Genomic DNA, 24,296 nt, shown 5'->3' on the forward strand with positions numbered 1-24,296 from the left:
CCAAAAGTGGAATTGCTGGGTCATAAGGTAGTTCTATTTTTAATTTTGTTAAGACTCTCCAAACCATTTTCCATAGTGGCTGCTTCAATTTGCAATCCTACCAACAGTGCACGAGGGTTATCTTTTCTCCAACACTTGTTTTGATATAGCCTCACCAACACTTGTTTTTGATATATTGATGATAGTCATTCTCATAGCTGTGAGGTGATATTGTGGTTTTAATTTGCATTTCTCTGATGATTAGAGACATTGAGCGTCTTTTCATAATTCTGTTGACCACCTGTATGTCCTCTTTGGAGACATGTCTGTTTAGGTCCTCTGCCCATTTTCTCATTGGATTGTTCTTTGTTTATTTGTTTGTTTGTTTGGTGTTACGTTGTATGAGTTCTTTATAAATTCTGGCTATTAACCCCTTATCAGATGTATCATCGAAGAATATCTTCTCCCAATCGGTAGGTTGCTGTGCAAAAATTTTTTAGTTTGATGTCGTCCTATTTATTTATTTTTTCTTTTGTTTCCCTTGCCGGAAGAGATGTATCAACAAAAATATTACTAAGAGCAATGTCAGAGAATTTACTGTCTATGTTTTCTTCTAGGAGTTTTATGGTTCCAGGTCTTACATTTCAGTATTTAATCCATTTTGAGTTTATTTTTGTACATGGTGTAAGAAGGTCATTCAGATTTTTTTTTGCATGTATCTGTCCAGTTTTCCCAACACCATTTATTGACCAGACTATCTTTCCTCCGTTGTATATTCTTGCCTCCTCTTTCATAGATTAATTGACCATATGGGCGTGGGTTTATTTCTGGGCTCTCTATTCTGTTCCATTGATCTATGTGTCTGGTTTTATGTCAGTACCATGCTGTTTTGATCACTATAGACTTTTAATATAGTTTGATCTCAGGAAGCATGATGCCTCTAACTATTTTCTTCTTTCTCAAGGTTGTTTTCACTATTTGGGGTCTTTTGTGGTTCCATATAAATGTTAGAATTATTTGTTCTAGTACTGTGAAAAATGCTGTTGGTGTTTTGATAGAGATTGCATTAACTCTATGGATTGATTTGGGTCGTATGGACATTTTAACTATATTAATTCTTCCTATCCATGAGCATGGGATATATTTCCATTTATTTGTATCTTCTTTAATTTCTCTCTTCAGTATCTTATCATTTTCTGAGTACAGGTCATTTAACTCCTTGGTTAAATTTATTCCTAGGTATTTTTTGTTTGATGCAATTGTCAATGGTATTATTTTCTTAATTTCTCTTTTTGATAGTTTGTTATTGGTGTATAAAAATGCAACCAATTTCTGAACATTAACTTTGTATTCTGCTACTTTACTGAATTCACTTATCAGTTATAATAGTTTTTGGTGGAGTCTTTAGGCTTCTCTATATATAATATCATGTCATCTGCAAATAATGACAGTTTTTATTCTTCCTTTCCAATTTGGATGTCTTTTATTTGTTTATGTTTTCTATTGTGGCTACAACTTCTAATACTACGTTGAATAATACTATCCTTGTCTTGTTCCTGATCTTAAGGAAAACGCTTTTAGGTTTTCCCTGTTGAGTATGATGTTAGTTGTGGGTTTGTCATATATGGCCTCTGTTATGTTGAGGTATATTCACTCTATTTCCACTTTGCTGAGAGTTTTTAGTCATAAATGTATGCTAGATTTTGTCAAATGCCTTTTCTGTATCTACTGATATGATTGTGTGATTTTTATCCTTCATTGTGTTTATGTGGTGTATCATGTTAATTGATATACAGATATAAAACCAACCTTGCATCCTGGGAATAAATCCCACTTGATCATGGTGTGTGATCTTTGTAACGTATTGCTGAATTTGGTTTGTTGATATTTTGTTGAGGATTTTTGCATCTATGTTCATCAGGGATATTGGCCTATAATTTTCTTTTTTTGTAGTGTCTTTGTCTGGTTTTGGAACCAGGATAATGCTGGCTTCATACAATGAGCTTGGGAGCCTTCCCCTCTCTTGAATTTTTTGGAATAGTTTGAGGAGGATAGGTGTTAATTCTTCTTTAAATGATTGGTAAAATTTACTTTGAAGCCATCTGGTCCAGGACATTTGCTTGTTGCGAGTTTTTTCATTATTGATTTGATTTTGTTTTTGGTTATCAGTCTGTTCAGATTTTCTGTTTTTCTATACTCATCTTGGAAGATTCTTGGCTTGTAGGATTTTATCCATTTCTTCCAGATTGTCTAGTTGATGGCATATAATTGTTTATAGTATTTTCTTATAATCTTTTGTATTTTTGTATTGTCAGTTGTCACTTTACCTCTTTCATTTCAGATTTTATTTATTTGCATGGTCTCTCTTTTTTTTCTTCATGAGTCTTTTTAAAGGTTTATCGATTTTGTTTAGCTTTTCAAAGAACCAGCTCTTGGTTTCATTGATCTTTTGTATTTTTGTTTAGACTCTATTTCATTTATTACCACTCTCATCTTTATTATACCTTTCCTTCTACTCACTTTGGGCTTGTTTGTTGTTTTTTTACTAGTTTCTTTATGTGTTAGGTTAGATTATTTACTTGAAATTTGTCTTGTTTTTTGAGGTAGGGCTGTATTGCTATGAATTTCCTTCTTAGAATTGCTTTGGTTGTATCCTGTAGATTTTGGGTCATTTTCTCAAAGTATTTTTTGATTTCTTCCTTTATCTCATCGTTAACCCATTCATTTTTTAGCAGCATGATACTTAGCTTCCATGTGTTTGTGTGTTTTTCAGTTTTTTTCTTGTAATTGATTTTTAATTTCATACCATTATGGTGGGAGAAGATGCTTGATATGATTTCAATCTTTTTAAATTTATTAAAACTTGTTTTGTAGCTTAATATGTGGTCTATCCTGGAAAATGTTCCATGTGTGCTTGAAAAGAAGGTATATTCTGCTGCTTTGGGGTGAAGTGCTCTAATAATATTAATTAAATACATCTGGTCTAATTATCATTTAAGGCCATTGTTTCCTTGTTCATTTTTGGCCTGAATGATCTATCCATTGATGTTAATGGGAGAAGGAAGACATTTCTATTGGTGCTCCTAAGATAACACAGTGAGGCTAAATTTAAACAAGGTTTTTAATTTTTAGTCCAGGTAATCAGCAGTCCCTTAGTTATAATATCTGCTTTCTTGTTTCTTTGCCAATAGTTCTTTGAGATACAGTGTTGCTATAGGCCCAGTCCGAAGGTTATTTTGCCCAGTTTTAACATTCCAAAGTTTTGACGGCATAAAACACGCAAGGCAGTTCCTCGGGGATTGCAGCACTGACTCCATTTTAAAGTGGCTCCATTTATATTACTTGTTTCCACCAGGAAGTTAGGGCATGGATAGCAAGGAAAGTTCTTGTGAGCAGCCTTTAGGCAGTAGAATTTAACAGCCCTCAATGGTTGTTTGGGCCTGGGAGCAAGGACACACTAGGCTTCTGGTCTGAACCTATTGGTGAATGCTGTGCCATTTACCAGAATAAAGAACTTGGAGGGAAGAAGATATGGCTACTATGATAAAATAAAAATGGAGGCATGTGGGACGAAGGAGAGGGGGTGTCTAGCCTAGTTCTCTTTTCTAGCCCCAGAGCTTTTTGAGTCAGTCTCTCCAAGCATTTATCTCCCTCCCAGACTTGGCTGTTTGGAAGTAGAACTGATCACATGAATACTTGTTCTCCTTCTCTTATCCTTAACTGCCTATGGTGTATTTTCACAGAAGTCCTACCAAGGCTGTCTCATGAGAGCTCTTCCTGGAAGTGGGGTCTGCAGTCCTGAAGACTGACCAGCCAACTGTCTGGAAATTTTGGAGTGATCACTAATGGGCAAGTGTTTGGGTTCCTGAGAAAATTTGCTAGTCAGTCCTAACTGAGTCTTAGCAGTTCTCTACAGACCCTGTTGAGAAGAAGGAAGAAAACAGCAACATGAAGAAGAAGAGGAATGAGCTACCAGAACGCTTCACGGCCTGGGACTGCCCTCAGGGTCATTACCTCCCTGTCATCTTTCTCTTTTTGACTGTGTAGAAATGCTTTGCTCACCCACTATACTCTGAAGCTGTAGAGCTTTGTGGTTAATGACTCCTGTTCTTTGTGTCTCCATTTCTTCTCCTTTAAATAGGAATAATCATAGTACTGAGCACATAGGATTGTTGGGAAGAATAAATGAGATAATCTGTGGAAACTGCTTTAAACCAGTGTTCAGCATATAGTAGCACTCAGCATTAGTTTCTTTCTTTGTTGTTATATCTGTGTGCTAGTATATCTAGAGGCAAGTGGAAATCTGTGATTACCTGCCATTCCTGGATTTTTACATTCTTATTACCCTATCTCATGTACACCAAAATCCTTTCCCCAGAAACCCTGAGCTTAGTGATACTCTTCCCCCTCCTCCACTTACATAACTCACCTTATGGGGTCTGCAGAGCTAAGTCTGGGTTGGAAGAGGAGAGGTTGGTTGCTAGTGGGTTAGAGAAATGCTATCCTTTGGTTTTCTCACCTCGTCATAAGTTCCTTCTAGCTTACAGCCTCTCAAAGCGAGTTTAGATTAGTGGATCTTCCCTAAAGCTTTGGTTTGATTTCTCCAGCCATATGGTAGGAACTGAGTAGGGCTTTTCCACTGGAGTCTGAAATTCCTTTCATCCTTGAGCCCATAGTTGCCCATTCTGACTCAAGTCTCTAAGGAACTCATAATTCTCCCAGTTCCACTTTCTGTAATGTTCCTCTTTTCCTTTGTTCTTACAATTGCTTGTACTACTCATTTGACAATGAGTAATACAATTTCTTGTGACATCTCTTTTTTCCTAATGGACTATAAAAACTTGTATTGCTTTTTCACTTTTCAGAGGTTCATGCTTTATGTTTCCTCCTGAATTTGTTGCAAGCTCCTTAGTGAATTCTTTGTACTTCTGAGAGTACTTTATAGGATTTCATGTCCTTTGTAGATTCTAGAAAAACATGATTTTTGTTAAATCCCTTAGCTCGGCCTTCCCTCAGTGTTTTTTTTCTCTTCCTTTATAGGCCCAGTTGGTTTACACAACATTGGACAGACCTGCTGCCTTAACTCCCTAATCCAGGTATTCATTATGAATGTGGGCTTCACCCAGATACTGAAGAGGTGAGACTATTACGCACGCTGGTAAACATGTATATTACTTTACATTTTTGAATGTTCAGTTAGTCACAGTGACTTGAACTTCTAGAAGTGTTCTTTCAAAAGTTGCCAGAGAAAAGTCTTGTTCTGCACAATCTGGACTACACATTCTAATCATCTAAGAAGTTTTAAAAAATGCCTGGTCCTACCCCCAGATATTTGGTTTCAGTTGGTTTAGGGTGGGCTCCAGGCATTGGTGTTTTTTAAAAAATGCCCGAAGTGATTGAAAACTGCAGTCAGGATTCACAGCCACTGATTTGATTAAAAGGAAGTTGGGACTAGACCAATGTCAAAGGAGGAGTAAACCAGTGTGTAGGTGCATGAGTCTATTGATTTTTCTCAAACAAAACACACACACACACACACACACACACACACACACACACACACTTAAAAAACACTGGTGTGTGTGTGTGTGTATGTATGTACTTTATCGTATATTCTTTTCTGCCCTGTGCTTTCTATTTTTTTCCCTTCCACTGGCATGGGCAACTGAAAGATGCCTGTAATTAAATAAATCGTTGCCAAAAGGCACTGACATCCCTCCCTGTTCCCCTTTCTTCCCAAGACCTGGATGAGTGCTGCTTTTTCATTTCAGAGAGCTTCAGGGTGGGCATGGTGCTGTTTGGCCACTTTGCTGTGGGCCCAGGACCTACTGCATCTGCCCTTCATTTGAGTGTGACTGTCGGTAGGATGGGGAGAGAGGCGAGGCAGCGGTTGTGCTGACCCCCTCTCAGCAGGCTTCTCTCTATAGCTGATTTGCTCATATGTTGGTTCTCCACCTTGTCCGTACAGTTAAATCATCCAGGAAACTTAAAAATTCTGTTCCACCCTCAGAAATTCTGATTTAGTGTGAAGAGTGGCCTGCACATGGAGATTTTGAAAGTTGCCTCGAGTTGATTCCTATATGCACTTAACATTGAGAAGAATAAGGAGGTTCGTGATTGTTCTTATTTGGCAGGATAACAGTGCCAAGGGGAGTAGAAGAGCAGAGGAGAAATGTCCCCTTCCAGCTGCTCTTGCTGCTGGAGAAGATGCAGGACAGCCGACAGAAAGCAGTGCGACCCATGGAGCTTGTCTACTGTCTCCAGAAGCATGATGTACCATGTAAGACAGTCCTCCTAGCTCTGGCTCCTGATCCAGTGCTCTTAAGGAGGTGGGAGGTTGGAAGGAGGTGGGGAAGGTGAGAGGAGAGGACAAGGGGAGGGATTAATGTCATGAGTGAACAAGGACGTTAGGTAGACTATGGACCCCTTATATGAGAAGCATTTATGTAGATCTGAAATATTTTTAAAAGCCCACATTTTTACAGGCACAGAATTGGTATTATTTATGCATATGTTATTTTCACACTCACTGTTTTTCTGTCTCTCAGAATAAGTAAGCCTAAGAGTCCTCAGAGGTAGTTCAGATGCAGATAAAGAATTCCAGGAAAACAGAATAAAGGATTAATAAGGAGAAACCATATTCTGCATAAGAAAACTCATAAATTAGTTAGTTTAAAAAAACCTGTTTTATTGAGAGCTACATCACATAACCATAAAATTGACCCACTTAAAATGTACAATTCAGAGGGTTTTAGTATATTCACAGAGTGCAGGTCAGTGACAGATGTCAGGTTGGATTCAGTCCCACCGGCAGCTGTGGGGCCTTGGCTGTTGGCAAGCACTCATGCGACGGTAGGGGCTTGCTGTGGGGCACACACATGCAGTGGAAGAGGTGACAGGATTCAGGCTAGCTAGTGCAGGAGCACAGCTTCAGGGGATAGCCTTGAGTGTGCGATTGGTGGTGGGGGCCAGCTGGCACCGTGCACTGTGCAGCTGCAGAGGCCAAAGCATGTTTCCATTGTGGATCTTGGGCTCTGGGAGATGGGAATATCGTGCAGAGGGACATAGGTACTGGTATCTGCAAACACAAACCCCTCAGCAGTGAAATCTGCAGGGTGTCTGGTGGCTGTGCTGGTTTCTTCAGTGGCAAAAGCTGATGGGGTCCTCAGTAGAGCAGGCCACTGGGAGCCATGGCTGCTCCTGTGCATGGAGGATACTGGGACCACCTTCTCTGTCATCGTTATTGGGCTTCATCCATTTTACGTGTTAAAGGAGTGTATGTTTTATGCAATGGTATTCTTGATTAAATGTTCCCCAGAATAAGCCAAATTCTTGGTAAAACTAGTGTTAATTAATATATCTTGTAATATTACAGCAAAACCCAGCAAAGCTGCAATGAACATTGGAGCACACGTATCTTTTTGTATAAATGATTTCAGATTTTTTGGGTACATACCCAGGAGAGGGATTGCTGGGTCATATGGTAATTCTATTCGTAATTTTTTTGAGGAACTTCCACACTGCCTTCCATAGCGGCTGCACCAGTCTGCATTCCCACCAATAGTGGTTCATTTTTTAATAGATTATTTTTTAAAGCAGTTTTAGTTTCATAGTAAAACTGAGCAGAAAGTCCAGACATTTCTTGTACCACCACACATGCAGCCTCCTCCCTATCAATAGCCTGCAGCAGAGTGGTACATTTGTTAAAATAGATGAACCTGAATTTATACATCATTTTCATTCAAATCCTTACTCTCTGTTAGAGTCCACTCTTCTTGGTATTGTACATTCTATGGATTTTGACAAACATATAATGCATTATTATTATCATGCAGAGTAGTTTCATTGCCCTAAAAATCCTCAGCATTCTGCCTATTCATCCCTCATTCCCTCTCTAACCACTGGCAACCTTATCCTTTTACTGTCTCCATAGTTTTGCCTTTTACAGAATGTCATACAGTTGGGATCATGCAGTACATAGCCTGTTCAGGTTGGCTACTTTCACTTGGTAACATGCACTTAAGTTTCCTCCAAGTGTTTTCATGGCTTGAAAGCTCATTTCTTTCTTTCTCTTTTTATTGTGGCAAAATACACCTAACATAAAATTAGCCACTGTAACCATTTTCAAGTGTATTGTTCAGTGGTATTAAATAATTCACATTGTTCTGCAACCATCACAACCATCCATTCCCATAACTCTCCATCTTGTAAATCTGAAACTCTACACCTATTAAACAGCAACTCCGTATTCTCCCCTCTCCCCAGCCCCTGGCAACCACCATTATTACACTTTCTGTCTTTATGACTTTGACTATTCTAAGTACCTCATATAGATGGAATCATCAGTATTTATATTTTTGTGACTGACTTAGTTCACTTAGCATAATGTCCCCAAGATTCATTCATGTTGTAGCATATTGCAGAATTTCCTTCCTTTGTAAGGCGGCATAGTATTTGTGTGTGTGTGTGTGTGTGACGTTTTGCTTATCCAGTCACCCATTGATGGACACTAGGCTTGCTTCCATGTTTTACCTGTTGTGAATAATGCTGTTTTGATCATGTGTACACATACCTCTTTGATCCTGCTTTCACTTATTTTGGGTATATAACCAGAAGCAGAATTGCTGGATCATATGGTAATTCTATTTTTAATTTATTAAGAAACCATGGTACTATTTTACACAGCAGCTGTACCATATTACATTCCTACAAACTGTGCAAAGGTTTCAGTTTCTCCACATACTTGTCAACACTTACTGTTTTCTGCTTCATTTGATAGTAGCTGTCCTAATGGATGTGAGGTAGTTTTGATTTGCATTTTCCTAATGATTAGTGATGTTCGGCATCTTTTCACATGCTTATGGACCCTTTGTATATCTTCTTTGGAAAAATGTCTCTTCCAGTCCTTTGCCCATTTTTGAATCAGGTAATTTGATTTTTGTTGTTGAGTTAAAGTTCTGTATATTCTGGATGTTAATACCTTTTCAGATACATATATGATTTGCAAATATATCCTCCCATTCTGTGGGGTGTGTTTTGTTTCTGTTTTTGTTTTCATGTGCATTATATTTTCTTTCTTTTTTTAAATTAAAGTTTATTGGGGTGACAGTGTTAGGACAGTTACATAGCTTTCAGGTGTGCAATTCTGTAATACATCATCTATATATCACATTATGTGTTAACCGCCCAGAGTCAGTTCTCTTTCCATCCATATATTTGATAAAATATAAAGGGACCATATATTTGATCCCTTTTACCCCATCTACCACCCCCCCTCCCTCCTTATCCTCTGATAACCACTAAAGTATTGCCTGTGTCTATGAGGTTTTGCTTCTTCATTTGTCTTGTTACTTTGTTGTTTTCAGTTTTATGTAACACATATCAGTGAAATCAGATGATTCTCTGCTTTTTCTGTCTGACTTATTTCGCTTAGTATTATAATCTCAAGATCCATCCATGTTGTCACAAATGGCATTATTTCATCTTTTCTAATGGCAGAATAGTATTCCATTGGATATATATACCACATCTGCTTTATCCAATAATCTATCGAAGGACATTTTGGTTGTTTCCATGTCTTGGCCACCGTAAACAAAGCTTCAATGAACATTGGAGCACATATGTCTTTATGGATAAATGTTTTCAGATTTTTTGGGTAGATACCCAGGAGAGGGATTGCTGGGTCATATGGTAATTCTATTCGTAATATTTTGAGGAACCTCCACACTGCCTTCCATAGCGGCTGCACCAGTCTGCATTCCCACCAACAGTGTATGAGGATTCCTTTTTCGCCACAGCCTCTCCAACACTTGTTACTATTTGTCTTGTTGATGATAGCCATTCTGACTGGGGTGAGGTGATATCTCATTGTGGTTTTTATTTGCATTTCTCTGATGATTAGTGATGTTGAGCATTTTTTCATATGTCTATTTGCCATTTGCATGTCCTCTTTGGAGAAATGTCTCTTCAGCTCATCAGCCCATCTTTCAATTGGGTTGTTTGTTTTTTTGTTGTTGAGTTGTATGAGTTCCTTCTATATCTTGGATATTAGCCCCTTAAAGGAGGCGTTGTTTGCAAAAATCGTCTTCCATTTGGTCAGTTGCCTCTTTATTTTGTCAATGATTTCTTTTGCTGTGTAGGAGCCTTTTCGTTTGATATAGTCCCATTCATTTATTTTAGCGTCTAATTCCATGCCTTTGGAGTCAAATTCATAAAATGCTTTTTGAACCCAAGGTCCATAAGTTTAGTACCTATATTTTATTCTATGCAGTTTATTGTTTCAGGTCTTATGTTTAGGTCTTTGATTTATTTTGAATTAATTTTGGTACATGGTGACAGATAGCAGTCCAGTTTCATTCTTTTGCACGTGGCTTTCTGATTCTCCCAGCACCATTTATTGAAGAGGCTATCTTCCCTCCATTGAATGTTTTGGCTTCTTTGTCAAAAATTATCTGTCCATACTTATGTGAGTTTATTTCTGGATTCTCAATTCTATTCCATTGGTCTGTGTGTCAGTTTTTCTGCCATACCACGCTGTTTTGATTATAGTTGCCCTGTAGTACAAGCTGAAGTCAGGGAGTGTGATACCTCCAGCATTGTTCTTTTTTCTTAGGATTGCTTTGGGTATTTGGGGTATTTTGTGGTTCCAAAGAAATCTGGTGATTTTTCTTCTATTTCTTTAAAAAACGCCATTGGGATTTTGATGGGGATTGCATCAAATCTGTATATTGCTTTGGGTAATATGGCCATTTTAACTATGTTGATTCTTCCAATCCATGAGCACGGAATATCTTTCCATTTCTTTGTCTTCTTCAATGTCTTTTAAAAAAATATCTAACAGTTTTTAGAATATAGGTCTTTCTCAACCTTGGTTAAGTTTATTCCTAGGTATTTTATTCTTTTTGTTGCAATTGCAAAAGGAATTGGTTTTTTTTATTTCTTTTTTATGAGATTTTATTATTAGTATGTAGGAATGCAGTGGACTTTTCTACGTTGATTTTGTAGCCAACAACTTTACTGTATTCGTTGATTGTTTCTGATAGCTTTTAGGTGGAGGCTTTAGGGTTCTTTTTATATATAGCATCATGTCATCTACAAAAGTGACAATTTAACTTTTTCATACCCAAATCGGATGCCTGTTATTTCTTTCTCTTGCCTGATTGCTCTGGCTAGGACTTCCAATACTATGTTGAAAAGCAGAGGAGGGAGTGATGTCATTAAAATGGCGGTGTGAGGTGAGCCTCTGGAAATCTCCCCTGGAATTTACAAAAAATTGACCAACTATAACTCCACAAAGGACTCCTTGCACAGCAGACAGCAAAATAAAGAGGCTCACTACTGAATTCACCTAAAGGTGGGCAAATTGCGTGAGCAGGGGAGGAGACAAGGGAGAAGTGTTGAGACAGGGCCACGCGGGTGCAGGACGCAGACCTAGCTCAGTGCTCCGAGCTCGGTGCATCCCAGAACTACCATAGCTGTGGGAGAGGGAAGAACTCAGACTGCTAGGGCTCTGTTTATGGCCCACAGGGCTGAGGGGACAGCATATAACACGGCTGAACCCAACGCTCACGGCAGAGACCTCAGAGCAAAGATTGAGGGAAGAGGCTGAAAACAGTGGTTTAAGACATCACTGCCAAGCAGAGAATGGAAGCCTTAGGCGGTGAGCCTAGCTGCCCCCTCTCTATCCTCCCAGAACCCTCCCCACCCCCACCATCCCCGTGCTAGAAGTGGAACAGTAGCAGTGTCAGATCAAAAGAACAGATCAAAAGAACAGGATTTGCAGTTCTGAGAACTGTGGTCCACAGACACAGATTCGCAGCCCAACTAGTTCCAGCAAAGGGGAGGGATCTGTGGAAGCCGGACTGGCCGTGGTGGTGGTCAGTGCCATTGCTCTGGGCCACCTCTCACAACCGACACTGCCCCTGTCCCCACCTATCTGAGCGAATCCCTGCAGGAGTAAACAGAACTTCTGAAACACACAGGCTCTGAATCTGGTACAGGAAGAGCTTTGGAACTTCAAAAGCTCTCCACATCCCCACACAGATGCGGTGCCCTATGACCCAGGTGAACTGTTAACAGAGGAGAAGCCCGTCTCCCAGGGAATCCCCCCATTGTGTGAGAAGCTGGAATAGTGCAGAGAAAACATAACAATGCAGTGTTACAGAGAAAAAAGGGCTACAGTTGGAGAGAAAATAAAACATTCTACCAACATGTACTGGAAAACAAAAGAAGGACCTCTTCCTATCAACCTGTTGCAGAACCCACTCCTGTAGATGCCTAGGAAGAGAAACAATAAATCATTAATTGCCGTGAATAACCAGGGCAACAACAGCCCAGAAAGAAAGTGAAAACTCTCCAGCAAATGGACTTAAAGATATGGAAATAAGTGACTTAAATGACAGAAAATTCAAGATTGCAGTTCTGAAAAAACTCAACAAGATGCAAGAAAACAGTTTTATGAACTAAAAACACACTCAAAGAACAAAATGAACATTTTGCCAAAGTGATTGAAATTTTTAAAAAGAATCAAATAGAATTTCTGGAGATTAAGAACTCAATAGAAGAAATGAACAATGAAATAACCAGCTTAGGTAATAGAGTTGACCAGATGGAGGAAAGAATCAGTGACATCAAAGATAGAAACCTGGAAATGACACGGATGGAAGAAGAAAGAGACTTGAGACATAAAAGAAATAAAAGAACTCTACAAGAACTTTCTAACTCCATCAGAAAGAGCAATATAAGAATAATGGACATAACAGAAGGAGAAGAAAGAGAGAAAGGAACAGAGAGTATATTCAAACAAAGAGTCAATGAGAACATCCCAAACTTGTGGAAAGAGCTGGATCCTCGAATCCAAGATGCATATAGAACACCTAATTAACTCAATCCCACAGGCCTTCTCAGGCACATTGTATTGAAGAGCTTTCAGAAATCAGCAACAAAGAAAGAATCCCCAAGGCAGCCAGGGAAAAGAAACCATAATCTACAAAGGAAAGCCCATTAGATTGTCTGATTTTTCGACAGAAACGCTACAAGCCTGGAAGAAGTGGAAGCAAATATTCAAACTATTGAAAGAGAGAAATTATGAGCCAAGAATAATGTACCCAGCAAAGATATCCATCAACAGGGACAATTTGTGGCAACCGAAACAGAAAAAGGGGGAGAGTAAAGGCCTGAACCGGAATATGGGAATGGAGAAAGTAAGCGTGCTGAAGAAAATGGAATACTCTAAATATCAAACTTTCTTTTACATAAACTTAACGGTAACCACTCAAAAAAAAAATCCAGATCTGAAATATATACTGTAATAAAAGAAGAAGCAGATGGAAAAATCATAGAATACCACCACACAGAAATAATAGACAACAACAAAAAGGCAAAGAAACAATGGAGACACAGTCTTACCAGAAAACTAAAGATAGAATGATACGGAATCCTCACATATCAATAATCACCCTAAATGTAAATGGACTGAACTCACCAATAAAAAGGCACAGAGTAGCAGATTGCATCAAAAAACTAAACCCAACCATATGCTGTCTCTAAGAGACAGATCTCAGCTACAGGGACAAGCATAGACTCACAGTGAAAGGGTGGAAATTGACACTCCAAGCAAATGGTACCCAGAGAAAATCAGGTGTAGCTATAATGATATCAGATGAAACAGACTTCAGGGTGAAAAAGATAACAAGAGACAAAGATGGACATTTCATAATGGTAAAGGGGACTATACAACAAGAAGACATAACAGTCATCAATATTTATGACCCAATCAGGGAGCACTGAAATATACCAAGCAACTACTAAAAAAACTAAAGGGAGAAATTGACCAAAACACAATTATAGTAGGGGTTCTAACTACATTATTGACAGCTATGGATAGATCATCCAAACAGAAAATAAATAATGAAATAGCAGCCTAAATGACACATTAGATGAAATGGACATAATTGACATTTAAAGAGCACTTCATCCTAAAATATCATACTATACATTTTTTTGTAGTGTACATGGAACATTCTCAAGGATAGACCATTATATTGGGACATAAAGCTAGCCTCAGCAAATTTAAGAAGATTGAAATCATACCAAGCATATTCTCTGATCACAAGGCTTTGAAATTGGATATCAACTGCAAACCGAAAGCAGGAAAACCAGAAATATGTGGAGATTAAACAACATACTTTTCAAGAACAACTGGGTCAAAGAAGAAATAAAAGGAGAGATCAAAATATACATAGAGAAAACAAACAATCCAAGATGTCATCAAAATGGCGGCGTGAGGTGAGCCTATGTAAAGCTCCCCTGCAATTTACAACTAATTGAATAACAATAACTCCACAAAGGACTCCCTGCACAGCAGACAGGCAAGACGAAGAGGCCCACTATTAAATTCACCTCAAGGTGGGCGAAACTCAGGAGCAGGGGAGAAGTGCGGAGACAGAGCTGCGTGAGCGCAGATGCAGACCTAGCTCAGTGCTCCGAGCTCGCTGCATTCTGGAACTAGTGCAGCTGTGGGAGAGGGAAGAGCTCGGACTGCTAGGGCTCCGCTTACAGCCCACAGGGCTGAGGGGGCAGCATATAGCATGGCTGAACCCAACGCTCAAGGCAGAGACCTTGGAGAAAAGACTGAGGGAAGAAGGCTGAAAACGGTGGTTTAACCCTCACTGCCAAGCGGCGAACAGAAGCCTGAGATTAGCCGCCCCCTCTCTACCCTCCCAGAGCTATCCCCACCCCCAACTGCCCAGCGCTAGAAGTGATAAAGTAGCAGTGTCAGATCAAAAGGACAGGATATTTGCTGTTCTCAGAACTGTGGACCGCAGACACAGATTCGCAGCCCAACTAGTTCCGGCAAAGGGGAGGGAGCTGTGGAAGGAGGACCAGCAGTGGTGGTGGTCGTCGCCATTGCTCTGGGCCACCTCTCACAACTCACCCTGCCCCTGGCCCCACCTATCTGGGCGGATCCCTGCAGGAGTAAACAGAACTGCTGAAACATACGGGCTCCGAATCAAGTACAGAGAGAGTTTTGGAACTTCAAAAGCTCTCCGAATACCAACATGGATGCTGCACCCTGTGACCTAGGTGAACTATTAACAGAGGAGAGGCCCGTTTCCCTGGGAATCCCCCCATTGTGTGAGAAGCTGGAATAGTGCAGAGAAAACATAGCTCTACCACGTGAGAAGGGAAAAAAACAGGCTGCAGTCAGAGAGAAAATAAAACTTTCTACCAACAAGTACTGGAAAACAAAAGAAAGACCTCTTCCTATCAACATGTTGCAGAAGCCACTCCTGTAGATGTCTAGGAAGAGGAATAGTAAATCAGTAATAGCCATGAATAACCAAGGCAACAAGACAGCCCAGAAAGAAAGTGAAAAGTCTCCAGAAATGAAAATTAAAGATATGGAAATATGTGATTTAAATGACAGAGAATTCAAGATTGCAGTTCTGAAAAAACTCAACGAGATGCAAGAAAACACAGAGATGCAAGAAAACACAGAAAGGCAGTTTAATGAACTCAGAAACGCAATCAAAGAACACCATGAGCATTTTACGAAAGAGACTGGAATTTTAAAAAAGAACCAATAGAATTTCTGGAGATTCAGAACTCAATAGAAGAAATTAAGAATGAAATAACCAGCTTAGGTAGTAGAGTTGACCAGATGAAGGAAAGAGTCGGTGACATCGAAGATAGAAACCTGGAAATGACACAGATGGAAGAAGAAAGAGACTTGAGACTTAAAAGAAATGAAGGAACTCTACAAGAACTTTCTGACTCTATCAGAAAGAGCAATATAAGAATAATGGGCATACCAGAAGGAGAAGAAAGAGAGAAGGGAACAGAGAATATATTCAAACAAAATGTTGATGAGAACTTCCCAAATTTGTGGACAAAACTGGATCCTCGAATCCAAGAAGCAAATAGAACACCTAATTATCTCAATCCCAACAGGCCTTCTCCAAGGCACATTGTATTGAAGCTGTCAAAAGTCAACGACAAAGAAAGAATCCTAAAGGCAGCCAGGGTAAAGAAGACGGTAACCTACAAAGGAAAGCCCATTAGATTATCATCAGATTTTTCAGCAGAAGCTCTACAAGACAAGAGGGAGTGGAACCAAATATTCAAACTATTGAAAGAGAGAAATCATGAGCCAAGAATAATATATCCAGCAAAGATATCCTTTAGATATGAAGGAGGAATAAAGACCTTTCCAGACATACACAAGCTGAGGGAATTTTCTGATACACGACCTGCACTACAAGAAATACTAATGGAGGCTATTTGACCACCATCAACAGGGACAATTTGTGGCAACCGAAACAGAAAAAGGGGGAGAGTAAAGGCCTGAACCGGAATATGGGAATGGAGAAAGTAAGCGTGCTGAAGAAAATGGAATACTCTAAATATCAAACTTTCTTTTACATAAACTTAACGGTAACCACTCAAAAAAAAATCCAGAACTGAAATATATAAAATAATAAAGAAGAAACAGAAGAAAACATCATAGAATACCACCACACAGAAATAATAGACACCAAAAAGGCAAAGAAACAATGGAGACACAGCCTTACCAGAAAACGAAAGATAGAATGACAGGAAATCCTCACGTATCAATAATCACCCTAAATGTAAATGGACTGAACTCACCAATAAAAAGGCACAGAGTAGCAGATTGCATCAAAAAACTAAACCCCACCATATGCTGTCTCCAAGAGACACATCTCAGATACAAGGACAAGCATAGACTCAAAGTGAAAGGATGGAAATTGACACTCCAAGCAAATGGTACCCAGAGAAAATCAGGTGTAGCCATAATGATATCAGATGAAACAGACTTCAGGGTGAAAAAGATAACAAGAGACAAAGATGGACATTTCATAATGGTAAAGGGGACTATACAACAAGAAGACATAACAGTCATCAATATTTATGCCCCCAATCAGGGAGCACCAAAATATACCAAGCAACTACTAAAAAAACTAAAGGGAGAAATTGACCAAAACACAATTATACTAGGGGACTTAAACACATCATTGACAGCTATGGATAGATCATCCAAACAGAAAATAAATAACAAAATAGCAGCCCTAAATGACACATTAGATGAAAAGGACATAATTGACCTATATAGAGCACTTCATCCTAAAACATCAGACTATACATTCTTTTCGAGTATACATGGAACATTATTAAGGATAGACCATATATTGGGGCATAAAAGCAGCCTCAGCAAATTAAAGAAGATTGAAATCATACCAAGCATATTCTCTGATCACAAGGCTTTGAAATTGGATATCAACTGCGAAAAGAAAGCAGGAAAAAAAACAAATACATGGAGATTAAACAACATACTCTTAAAGAACGACTGGATCAAAGAAGAAATTAGAGGAGAGATCAAAAGATACATAGAAACAAATGACAATGAAAATATATCCTACCAAAATTTTTGGGATGCAGCGAAAGCAGTTTTAAGAGGGAAATTTATAGCATTACAGACCTACCTCAAGAAACTAGAAAAATCCCAAATAAATAACCTCATGTTACACCTTAAAGAACTAGAAAAAGAAGAACAAGTGAAACCCAAGGTCAGCAGAAGAAAGGAAATAACAAAAATCAGAGCAGAGCTCAATGAAACAGAGAACAAAAAGACAATAGAAAAAATTAATGTGACAAAGAGCTGGTTCTTTGAAAAAATTAATAAAATCGAAAAACCCTTGGCTAGACTCACTAAGATAAAAAGAGAGAAGACACTAATTAACAAAATCAGAAATGAAAAAGGGGAAGTTACCACGAACACCACAGAAATACAAAGGATCATTCAAGAATACTATGAAGGACTATATGCCACCAAATTCAATAACCTAGAAGAAATGGACAAGTTCTTAGAAACATATTGCTTTCCAAGGCTGAACCATGAACAACTGGAAAATCTAAACAGACCGATCACCAGTAAAGAAATTGAATCCGTCATCCAAAACCTTTCCAAAAGCAAAAGTTCAGATGGCTTCACTACTGAATTCTACCAAACCTTCAAACAGGATCTACTACCAATCCTGCTCAAACTCTTCCAAAAAATTGAAGAAGAGTCAGTACTCCCTAACTCATTTTATGAGGCCAACATTACCCTGATACCAAAACCTGGTAAGGACAACACAGAAAAAGAAAACTACAGACCAATATCTCTGATGAATACTGATGCAAAAATCCTAAACAAAATTTAAGCAAATTGAATACAACAATACATTAAAAAGATTATTCATCATGACCAAGTGGGGTTCATCCCTGGGGCACAAGGATGGTTCAACATCCGCAAATCCATGAATACGTCACATAAACAAAATAAAGGACGAAAATCATGATTATATCAATTGATGCAGAAAAAGCATTTGACAAGATATAACATCCATTTATGATAAAAACACTTAATAAAATAGGTATAGAAGGAAAATACCTTAACATAATAAAGGCCATCTATGACAAGCCCTCAACTAATCTCATAATTAATGGTGAAAAACTGAAGCCCTTTGCTCTACGTTCAGGAACACGACAGTGCTGTCTCCTATCACCTCTGCTTTTTTTTTTCTTTTTTTTTTTTAATTAAAGTTTACTGGGATGAAATTGTTAGTAAAGTTACATAGATTTCAGGTGTACAATTCTGTATTACATTATCTATAAATCCCATTGTGTGTTCACCACCCAGTCACTTCTCCTTCCATCACCATATATTTGATCCCTCTTACCCTCATTTCCCTCACCCCACCCCCCTTACCCTCTGGTAACAACTAAACTATTGTCTGTGTCTAAGAGAGTTTGTTTCTCATTTGACTGCCTTGTTCTTTTGTTGTTTTTGGTTTATATACCAAATATCAGTGAAATCAGATGATTCTCTGCTTTTCCTGTCTGACTTATTTCGCTTAGCATTATAATCTCGAGATCCATCCATGTTGTCACAAATGGTCCTATTTTGTCTTTTCTTACAGCTGAACAGTATTCCATTGTATATACATATATATATACCACAACTTCTTTATCCATTCACCTAGCGAATGACATTTTGATAGTTTCCATGTCTTGGCCACTGTAAATAAAGCTGCAGTGAACATAGGAGCACATACATCTTTACAGAAAAATGCTTTCAGATTTTTTGGGTAGATACCCAGGAGAGGGATTGCTGGATCATATGGTAATTCTCTTCGTAATTTTTGAGGAACCTCCACACTGCCTTCCATAACGGCTGCACCAGTCTGCATTCCCAACAATGTATGAGGATTCCTTTTTCTCCACAGCCTCTCCAACACTTATTACTATTTGTCTTGTTGATGATAGCCATTCTGACTGGGGTGAGGTGATATCTCATTGTGGTTTTTATTTGTATTTCTCTGATGATTAGTGATGTTGAGCATTTTTTCATATGTCTATTTGCCTTTTGTATGTCCTCTTTAGAGAAATACCTCTTCAGGTCCTCTGCCCACTTTTCAATTGCGTTGTTTGTTTTTTTGTTGTTGAGTTTCATGAGTTGCTTGTGTATTTTGGATATTAGCCCCTTTTCGCAGGCACTGTTTGCAAAAATCTTCTCCCATTCAGTTGGTTGCCTCTTTATTTTTTCAATGGTTTCTTTTGCTGTGCAGAAGCTTTTAAGTTTGACATAGTCTCATTCATATTTTAGCTTTTACTTCCATTGCCTTTGGAGTCAAATTCATAAAATGTTCTTTGAACCCAAGGTCCATAAGTTTAGTATCTATGTTTTCTTCTATGCAGCTTATTGTCTCAGTCTTATGCTTAAGTCTTTGATCCATTTTGAATTAATTTTGGTACATGGTGACAGATACCAGTACAGTTTCATTCTTTTGCACGTGGCTATCCAATTCTCCCAGCACCATTTATTGAAGGGGCTGTCTTTCCTCCATTGTATGTTTCTTGCTTCTTTGTCAAAAATTATCTGTCCATATTTATGTAGTTTTATTTCTGGGTTCTCAATTCTATTCCATTGGTCTATGTGTCTGTTTTTCTGCCAATACCATGCTGTTTTGATTATTGTAGCCCTGTAGTACAAGCTAAAGTCAGGGAGTGTGATACCTCCAGTATTGTTCTTTTTTCTTAAGATTGCTTTGGCTATTCGAAGTTTTTTTCTGGTTCCAAACAAATCTGATGATTTTTTGTTCTATTTCTTTAAAAAATGCCAATGGGATTTTGATGGGGTTTGCATTAAATCTGTATATTGCTTTGGGTAATACGGCCATTTTAACTATGTTGATTCTTCCAATCCATGAGCATGGAATGTCTTTCCATTTCTTTGTGTCTTCTTCAATTTCTTTCAAAAATGTCTTATAGTTTTCAGTATATAGGTCCTTCACATCCTTGGTTATGTTTATTCCTAGGTATTTTATTCTTTTTGCTACAATTGCAAAAGGAATTGTTTTTTGTATTTCTTTTTCTGAGATTTCATTGTTAGTATATAGGAATGCAATGGAATTTTGTACGTTGATTTTGTAGCCAGCAACTTTACTGTATTGCTTGATTGTTTCCAATAGCTTTTTGGTGGAATCTTTAGGGTTTTCTACATATAGCATCATGTCATCAGCAAAGAGTGACAATTTAACTTCTTCATCCACAATTTGGATGCCTTTTATTTCTTTCTCTTGCCTGATTACTCTGGCAAGGACTTCCAACACTATGTTCAAAAGCAGAGGTGATGGGGACAGCACTGTCGTGTTCCTTAACATAGAGCAAAGGGCTTCAGTTTTTCACCATTAATAGCTGTCAATGATGTATTTAAGCCCCCTAGTATAATTGTGTTTTGGTCAATTTCTCCCTTTAGTTTTTTTAGTAGTTGCTTGGTATATTTTGGTGCTCCCTGATTGGGGGCATAAATATTGATGACTGTTATGTCTTCTTGTTGTATAGTCCCCTTTACCATTATGAAATGTCCATCTTTGTCTCTTGTTATCTTTTTCATCCTGAAGTCTGTTTCATCTGATATCATTATGGCTACACCTGATTTTCTCTGGGTACCAGTTGCTTGGAGTGTCAATTTCCATTCTTTCACTTTGAGTCTATGCTTATCCTTGTATCTGAGATGTGTCTTTAGAGACAGCATATGGTTGGGTTTAGTTTTTTGATGCAATCTGCTACTCTGTGCCTTTTTATTGGTGAGTTCAGTCCATTTACGTTTAGGGTGATTATTAATACGTGAGGATTTCCTGTCATTCTATCTTTAGTTTTCTGGTAAGGCTGTGTCTCCATTGTTTCTTTGCCTTTTTGGTGTCTATTTCTGTGTGGTGGTATTCTATCATGTTTTCTTCTGTTTCTTCTTTTATTATTTTATATATTTCAGTTCTGGATTTTTTTTTTGAGTGGTTACCCTTAAGATCTGTAAAAGAAAGTTTGATATTTAGAGTATTTCATTTTCTTCAGCACGCTTACTTTCTCCATTCCCATATTCCGGTTCAGGCCTTTACTCTCCCCCTTTTTCTGTTTCGGTTGCCACAAATTGTCCCTGTTGATGGTGGTCAAATAGCTTCCTTTAGTATTTCTTGTAGTGCAGGTTGTGTATTAGAAAATTCCCTCAGCTTCTGTATGTCTGGAAAGGTCTTTATTCCTCCTTCATATCTAAAGGATATCTTTGCTGGATATATTATTCTTGGCTCATGATTTCTCTCTTTCAACAGTTTGAATATTTGGTTCCACTCCCTCCTGTATTGTAGAGTTTCTGCTGAAAAATCTGATGATAATCTAATGGGCTTTCCTTTGTAGGTTACCGTCTTCTTTTCCCTGGCTGCCTTTAGGATTCTTCCTTTGTCGTTGTCTTTAGACAGCTTCAATACAATGTGCTTTGGAGAAGGCCTGTTGGGATTGAGGTAATTAGGTGTTCTATTTGCTTCTTGGATTCGAGGATCCAGTTTTGTCCACAAATTTGGGAAGTTCTCATCAGCATTTTGTTTGAATATATTCTCTGTTCCCTTCTCTCTTTCTTCTCCTTCTGGTATGCCCATTATTCTTATATTGCTCTTTCTGATAGAGTCAGAAAGTTCTTGTAGAGTTCCTTCATTTCTTTTAAGTCTCAAGTCTCTTTCTTCTTCCATCTGTGTCATTTCCAGGTTTCTATCTTTGATGTCACCGACTCTTTCCTCCATCTGGTCAACTCTACTACCTAAGCTGGTTATTTCATTCTTGACTTCTTCTATTGAGTTCTGAATCTCCAGAAATTCTATTGGTTCTTTTTTAAAATTCCAGTCTCTTTCGTAAAATGCTCATGGTGTTCTTTGATTGCGTTTCTGAGTTAATTAAACTGCCTTCTGTGTTTTCTTGCATCTCGTTGAGTTTTTTCAGAACTGCAATCTTGAATTCTCTGTCATTTAAATCACATATTTCCATATCTTTAATTTCCATTTCTGGAGACTTTTCACTTTCTTTCTGGGCTGTCTTGTTGCCTTGGTTATTCATGGCTATTACTGATTTACTATTCCTCTTCCTAGACATCTACAGGAGTGGCTTCTGCAACATGTTGATAGGAAGAGGTCTTTCTTTTGTTTTCCAGTACTTGTTGGTAGAAAGTTTTATTTTCTCTCTGACTGCAGCCTTTTTTTTTCCCCTCTCACATGGTAGAGCTATGTTTTCTCTGCACTATTCCAGCTTCTCACACAATGGGGGTATTCCCTGGGAGACAGGCCTGTCCTCTGTTAACAGTTCACCTGGCTCATAAGGCACCACGTCCCTGTGGGGGTGCGGAGAGCTTTTGAAGTTCCACAGCTCTTTCTGTACCTGATTCAGAGCCCGTATGTTTTAGCAGTTCTGTTTACTCCTTCAGGGATTCGCCCAGAGAGGTCGGGCTTGGGCGGGGTGAGTTGTGAGAGGTACCCTGAGCAATGGTAGGACCACCACTGCTGGTCCTCCTTCCACAGCTCCCTTTTTTTTGCTGGAACTAGTTGAGCTGCGAATCTGTGTCTGCAGTCCACAGTTCTCAGAACAGCAAATATCCTGTCCTTTTGATCTGACACTGCTACTTTATCGCTTCTAGCGCCGGGCAGTTGGGGGTAGGGCAAGTTCTGGGAGGGTAGAGAGGGGGCGGCTAGTCTCAGTGCCTAAGGCTTCCGTTCTCCACTCGGCAGTGAGGGCTTAAACCACCGTTTTCTGCCTTCTTCCCTCAGTCTTTTCTCTGAGGTCTCTGCCATGAGCGTTGGGTTCATCTGTGTTATATGCTGCCCCCTCAGCCCTGTGGGCCGTAAGCGGAGCTCTAGCATTCCGAGCTCTTACCTCTCCTGCAGCTGCGGTAGTTCCGGGATTCAGCGAGCTTGGAGCACTGAGCCAGGTCTGCGTCCTGCGCCCGCGCGGCTCCGTCCCCGCACTTCTCCCTTCCCTTCTTCCCTGCTTGGGCAATTCGCCCACCTGGAGGTGAATTCAGTAGTGGGCCTCTTCGTCTTGCCTGTCTGCTGTGCAGGGAGTCCTTTGTGGAGTTATTGTTGTCCGATTAGTTGTAAATTCCAGGGGAGCTTTACAGAGGCTCACATCACTCCGCCATTTTGCTGCAATTCAATATTGAGTCTTTTTATTCATGAACATGGGAGATCTCTCCATTTATATAGTTATTCTGATTTGCTTCGTCAAAATTTGTAGCTTCCCTCATGTAGAACTTGTACATATTTGGTTAGATCTGTACCTAAGTATTTTATTTTTTAGGTTCTAATGTAAATGATGTTGTGTTTTTAATTTAAATTATTACTTGTTCATTACTCATATATAGGAAAGTGACTGACTTTTATATATTTACCTTGTATTCTGCAACCTTGTTATAATCGCCTATTAGTTCCAAGAGCTTTTTGTTGACTCTTTTGGATTCTCTACATGAATGATCATGTCAAGGACACTCTTAGTTCTTCTTTTCCAATCAGGATGATATTATTTCCTCTTCTTGTGTTAGTGCATTAGCCCGGACTTCTAACACCATGTTGAAAAGGAGTGTTGAGAGCGACTTTCTTGCCTTTTTCCTGATCTTAGTGGAAAGCTTCTAATTCCTCACCATTAAGTATGGTGATAGCTGTAGGTTTTTTTGAAAATGTTCCTTATCAAACTTCAGAAGTTCCTCTCAGTTCCTTGACTGAAAGTTATTATCAAAAATGAGTGTTGGGTTTTGTCAAATGCTTTTTCTGTATCTATTAAAATGATCATGTGAATTTTCTTTTTAGCCTGTTGATGACATAGATTATATTAATTTATTTTCAAATGTTGAACTAGCCTTGCATACCTGGGATAAATCTCACTTGGTTGTGGTGTATACTTCTTTTATATTTTGTTGGATTCTATTTGCTAATATTTTCTTG

General features: G+C 38.7%; 1 protein-coding gene across 1 annotated transcript in view; it reads left to right on the forward strand.

Moving 5' to 3' along the window:
• The first annotated feature begins 3,722 nt into the window (after window positions 1-3,722).
• Window positions 3,723-24,296, forward strand: part of USP18 (ubiquitin specific peptidase 18) — a 31,661-nt gene continuing 11,087 nt past the window's right edge. The window contains exons 1-3 of the mRNA XM_081060114.1: window positions 3,723-3,985; window positions 5,020-5,116; window positions 6,114-6,259. Of these exons, the coding sequence (XP_080916240.1) occupies window positions 3,928-3,985; window positions 5,020-5,116; window positions 6,114-6,259 (301 nt within the window). The 5' untranslated portion in view covers window positions 3,723-3,927. The remainder of the gene's footprint in view (window positions 3,986-5,019; window positions 5,117-6,113; window positions 6,260-24,296) is intronic.

This window comes from Rhinolophus hipposideros (genome assembly GCF_964194185.1).
Source record: "Rhinolophus hipposideros genome assembly, chromosome: 9".
Taxonomy (NCBI): domain Eukaryota; kingdom Metazoa; phylum Chordata; class Mammalia; order Chiroptera; family Rhinolophidae; genus Rhinolophus; species Rhinolophus hipposideros.